Source organism: Akebia trifoliata, chromosome 10, assembly GCF_017979445.1.
Source record: "Akebia trifoliata isolate Shusen 1 chromosome 10, ASM1797944v1, whole genome shotgun sequence".
NCBI lineage: Eukaryota > Viridiplantae > Streptophyta > Magnoliopsida > Ranunculales > Lardizabalaceae > Akebia > Akebia trifoliata.
Window position 1 is genome coordinate 16,616,456 of NC_141384.1, and position 5,607 is coordinate 16,622,062.

Here is a 5,607-nt window from a genome sequence, read left to right on the forward strand (position 1 = left end):
AAAAGAAGATGATAGAAAAAAATAGCAAAGAAAGAACTTCTTCAGAAAGCCATCTCTCTCTCTCTCTCTCTCTTTCTCTCTCTCTCTATCTATCTCTATCTCTCTTTTGTTGTCTGTAAAACTCCTCTAAATATGGAGGATCTTTTACAGAAACTGTTAGTGTGTCTTCTCTAGTACTCCACCTAAGTTTAGACGATTTTTCTCTCTTGTTTGAATTTAATATTGTACGGTGTTACAATCTAAATTTATAATATTGTCTCTCACTGAGACACACACCAAAATCCTCTAAGCAATATATTTTGGACTGTTAAGAGAGATTCACACAAGAAATCTCGATCATCATGTCGGATTCCTCAAGAAAGAAGAGGCCCTCTATCAATCTATCCCTTTTCACCAATATATCTGAATCTTTTTCATCTGATCAAGGCTCTAAATCTCCATATTCGACCAAATCACCAAGGGATTTCAAAGGAGGAGTCATTGGGCTTGGAATCGTAGCCGCCATGAACGAATTGAACGATACCCATGAAGCTTTTTCCCAAACTAAAACTACTAGAGCTACTAAGATAGCGGTTTTACCAAGATCACAGCCGATTCCAATAGTTTCAGCTAAACCGGTAGCCAAATTTAGAGAACCCAATTTAGAGAAAGATGAAATGGAGTTATCTGAGAGCTATACATGTGTGATTTCTCATTTTGGGAATAAAAATTCAGTCAAGAAACGTGAATACTTTGATAAACATGATGGAAATAATGGTAGTTTTTGGGAAAATTCAGGGGTGTTCTTTGCTTCTCCGCCGAAGTATTCAGAAGCTGTTACAGTGTTTAAGGATGCAGATTTCTTGAGTTCTTGCCATCTTTATAGGAAGAAACTTCATGGGCTGGACATTTTCATGTACAGAGGGGATAAAGCCTACTGTAGCGTGGAATGCAAATGCAAACAAATTCTAAGTGATGAGCACAAAGAGAATTGTAGGTCTGAAGCACTGAAGTCATTCGATTGCTCTGTCTCTCCTTGCTCCGTACCGAGGCTCTTTTCGGTTGGGATTGCAGTAGCTTAATTACTCAAACATCTTATCAATATATATAAATAAAGATAAAAAGAAGCAACTTAAACATGCACCCAATAAATAATCGGCATCACCGGCCTAGAAGAGGGAGGAGTATTTGAGCCAAGTTATTTGTCATAGATCGCATTCTACAAGGCAAATCCTAAATGGAGAGAGTATTATGGAGTTTGTTTGAAGCCAGAGAGAGAAAGAAACTAGACTTGAATTTTCTCGATATGTTATTACTAGTTTTACTATGTTTTTTCTTGATATTGTTCTAGTTGTGATTTCATATATACATATATATATAATATAATTTTAGGAGGTTAAAAAAAAAATAGTTCTTTTGTTTTTAAAATCAATTTGTTTAAAATAAAGGTCTTTTTGTGTTGCGTGGTAAAAAAAAATCAATGTGTTGAAAAGAGAGACATCACTCCCTGTCTCCACCACTATCGTGCTATCTTTAATTCGATATTCTTTGAAAATTCCGAATCATTTTGGATCACCCAAAGTGATCCTTGATTGGAACATAAAAAAGATGAAAAAAAAAATAGAATTCCTTGTGCTTATCTCAATGTTTATGTGCCATCTTTGATTGATCACTTTCGTTCAATTTTGCCATAAATTAGTTGATTGTCTATCTAATATGCCATGATTTGATTGATATATCTCTATGATGTACATGCTTTGATCTCGAATTGGATGTTTTTGATATTTTTGTATCTCTTGATCAATTTATTTGATATCTATATGTTGATGGTTTGATCTGGCCTATGGGCCCATTGATTTGAAAAATGCCCCGGGCACACCCCATCCTGTTTACACACACCATTAGCACGCTTATTTGGTTGCATTACACACTTGCATGTCCCTATAGCCAACGTGGCACTAGTGCGTTGCCCGATATCTTCAGATATGTGACGTCATTCATGAGAACCACAATTCCAGTCAAGTACCTTAGGGTATATTAAACTGGGGCATCAATACCATTTGATCAGGTGACACTGAAAGGTATATTGATGCACCCATGCTGGGGTGCCCTGAGCCTTTGTCCTATTGTAAACCGCACAGTCACATGTCCCGATTGCCAACATAGTACTAGTACGTGGTTGGTCCCCTCGTGGGATGCTAAACCATTTATGAAAGCTACAACCCTAGACTCGTACCTATACGGTATATCAAAGGTAATACAAGTTCACCAATTGCACTTCTTAGTCAAAATCAGTGCCTAAGCAAGATCCTGCCCCGCTGTACCCTACTGTACGAGGGGGATAGACTACGTCTATTCTAGACAAGAGGTATTTAAGAGGGCCCTTGCTCAGAATTGTGCGCCACCTCTCAACTAGGGATTAAACTGGTTGTTTTTGACTTCAGAGAAGTGGATTGGGGTCTTAGATTATCACCTATACGGTATATCAAAACAAGTCACCACGTCTCGAGAGGTATATAGGTACACTTGGGCAAGGGTGGCCGGATAAATCGCATTGCACGTAGTAAACCTAGAGTCTAGATACCTCCCTATAGGTCACGATTCGAACTTATCGTGGGTGTTTTCGGGCTACTTATTGGAATTGGACCTTACAAATGTTGAGATCAGGAAGTTACAGTTTTATCCTCAAGATAGCCAAACTTTTTGTTTAACCTGATTCAAAGCTTTTATGTCAATGTGTGCACCAACCCAATAAAGAATCCATTTTAAATTTGGCAATGGTTCAGAGTAACCCAGTCCATCTCGATCCAATGATCATGATGGGCCGGACCATTTAAATCAAAATGGAATTCAAATTCTTTGCTAATTCGGGTTTAAACCCATTTTAAAAGAAGAAAAATGGTATTTTTTCAGAAAAAATATTTTTCAGAAGAAGAATATTTTCCAAAAGAAAAGAAAAGGAAAGAAAAATGATTTACAAAAGATCTATTTTTGCATGAAAAATTTTTGAAATATGTTTTTTACAAAAAAATTATTTTTTGCATGGACTTTGAAAAATTTTCAAAATATATTTTTCTAAAAAGTAAATGATTGCAAATCAGATTTGTGAAAATTTTTATTCAATAAAAACATTATTTTTCAATAATTTTCAAGAGTGAAATAAAATTATTTTCCTTTTGAATAATCATTGAATAGATGAATTGTTTAATGGATTGGTGCATAGAATTCAATAAAAACTCAAGGTTCATTTAAAATGTTATCAGGGGGGTAATACTGGAATTGATTAAATTCACCATCAATGAGGTTTAAGGGTTATCATTGTACCTAAGCTCAATCATCCATCTTCTAGCTAGGGTTGTAAGTCCAGTCAGTTAGAACAAACGTCAATATCAAGTCAACAGTTAGAAATGACCTCAAAATTTCTCAACATCGCCCAGTTGTCCCCTAAAGATAGTAGTGCTTCAATCGTACCAGTTGTAAGCAATATCTCAGTCCTCAGTCCTAATCAAGCTCGTGTGGGTACTTGTCTTGAGTTTTCATGAGTCATTTGGGTTAGCTCGAGTTCTTTTTTCAGCACGGTCATATCCCTTTTATTTCTATTAGTCAAGTTAGTTTGTCGAGTCTGCAATGGTGTCAATCATCCCATCTGAATTTAATTGAATAAAGAAAATTTTTGAATACCTTGAGCGCATTAGCGAATTAACTAATAAACTGGCTTCAATGAGAAATTCCTCTAATAAGGAACCCTCTCTTGAATGAGAAGATAAATGTCTTGCTCGAGGAAGTAAAGATAATTGACCTTAGAACAAAAATAATTCCCAAGAAATTCAGATTGGAGCTAACTTATCCCCAAGAACAGAAAGAGATGATGAATTAATTCAAAAAATTCAAAAGACTTGCTTGCGTAGTCCTATTAGGATATGATGGTTAAGTTTGGGTGTTGCTCAACACGAAATATATACTCATCCTATGGGAACACCACATGTATAAATCATAATGGACTCACATAATCAGATGAGAAGTTACGAAATATATCAATGTTGGACTTCTCAACACATTAGAGCTCCCAAAATAAGACCAATGGAGCAATTAAAGTTGCCAACAAAAATCTTGAAACTATCATCATAAAAGAGGTTTCAGTCACATTGAGATTGGTATAAGAAATTATCTTTTGCACCATTAGTATGACTTGATTTTCTACGGAAGCTGTAGTCCTCGTTGTTATGTGATATGAAAGGAAAGTCAATTGTCAGAAGCAGATTAGATCCGTCAAGGGTACGAATAACTAAACTTGATTGAAGAAAAACAGCTTAGAGTTGTGTACCACATGCAAACTCATCAAAGAAGAGTCACTCACATGTTTGACAAAAAAATCAAAGTTCTCCACTTACAAGTCAAGGATTTAACCATCAGACTTCAAAGAAAATTGAGCATTCGTCCTCGACCATAGGAGGATGTCTGAATTCAATTGGAGAGATTCATCCATTAAGAAAATACTGCCTAAAAAACGTCAGATTTCAAGATCATGATAGAATTGAACTACCAGAGTCAACCAACCCTGACCAAATCAAGCAGTACTACATTTAAGGAGGCCATCTTTGACCGAATCAAATTTCCTGCTACCCAGTTCAATATCTCCTTTCTCAACCCTTTGCAATCTTTTTAAAAAAAATGATGCCTTTTTCTTTCTCAGTCCGATCACCTAACCTAGGGGAGAAAAGAATCCGAACTACGTTTTGATCTGATCCCAAAATTCTGGGGTACATAGGCAACCTGAGAAGTTATTTCAGGCCCAACCACATCAAAATAAAATAAAAAAATTTCTCCCACAAATAAAATTCAAAAAAGAAATATTGTCAAAATGGGGAAGAAAATTCAAAGGAAAAGAGAAAATTTAAGAGAAAATGCCACACAAGGGCCGTTCGAGTTTTTGAACCTCAAAATTCATTTCTTTTTATACCCATTCCTAAGTTTACCCATGAAAGTCCTCCTAAGTACCGTGCGAAAAATTTAAGGAAGGTAGTAAAGCATGATCAAACAGTAACTCTAGAAGTTCAGAAGGGAAGAAAAATAAAAGAAGAAAAAAAAGAAGAGAAAAAAAATGGGGCTTGCTAGGTTGAAAACCAGAAAGGGCGACTTAGGCAAAAATTAAAGCAAGCTTGCAAGGTTGAAAATCCAAAAATACAACCTTGGCAACAATTAGAGGAAAAATAAAAAAATAGAAGCTCATTAGATTGAAAACTTAAAAGGGCAATCTAGGCAAAAATTAGAGTAATAGAAAAAAAAATCCAGGGAGTTGACAAGCTAAAAGGCGGTCCGAGCCGAAACATTAAAAGTCTGAATGATCAAGTTTCAATATCCAATTTCTTTGAGCCGGACTCGAAATCTTCAATATAAAAAGGCAAAGTTAAAAGTTAAATCTTTATTGCGCTTGCGATAATCAAATATTTCAAATCTTCAAAACAAGGGGCATTTTTCCTTTTCTAAAGTATGTAGTTTTCCCCTTTACACTAGGGTCAGTCTTTTTCAAATTGAGTTCAACTATTCCTAGTGCAATGTTTTCTGTCAAACTAGGGTCATTTTGTTCTGAAGTTTAATTTACTCCAAAGGATAAGGTTAACACTGAAT

General features: G+C 35.5%; 1 protein-coding gene across 1 annotated transcript; it reads left to right on the plus strand.

Moving 5' to 3' along the window:
* The first annotated feature begins 341 nt into the window (after positions 1-341).
* LOC147393197 (FCS-Like Zinc finger 14-like) lies at positions 342-1,061 on the plus strand. The gene has a single exon (XM_086455080.1). It carries the CDS (start codon positions 342-344, stop codon positions 1,059-1,061), a length of 720 nt encoding a protein of 239 aa, XP_086311206.1.
* Positions 1,062-5,607: the final 4,546 nt, after the last annotated feature.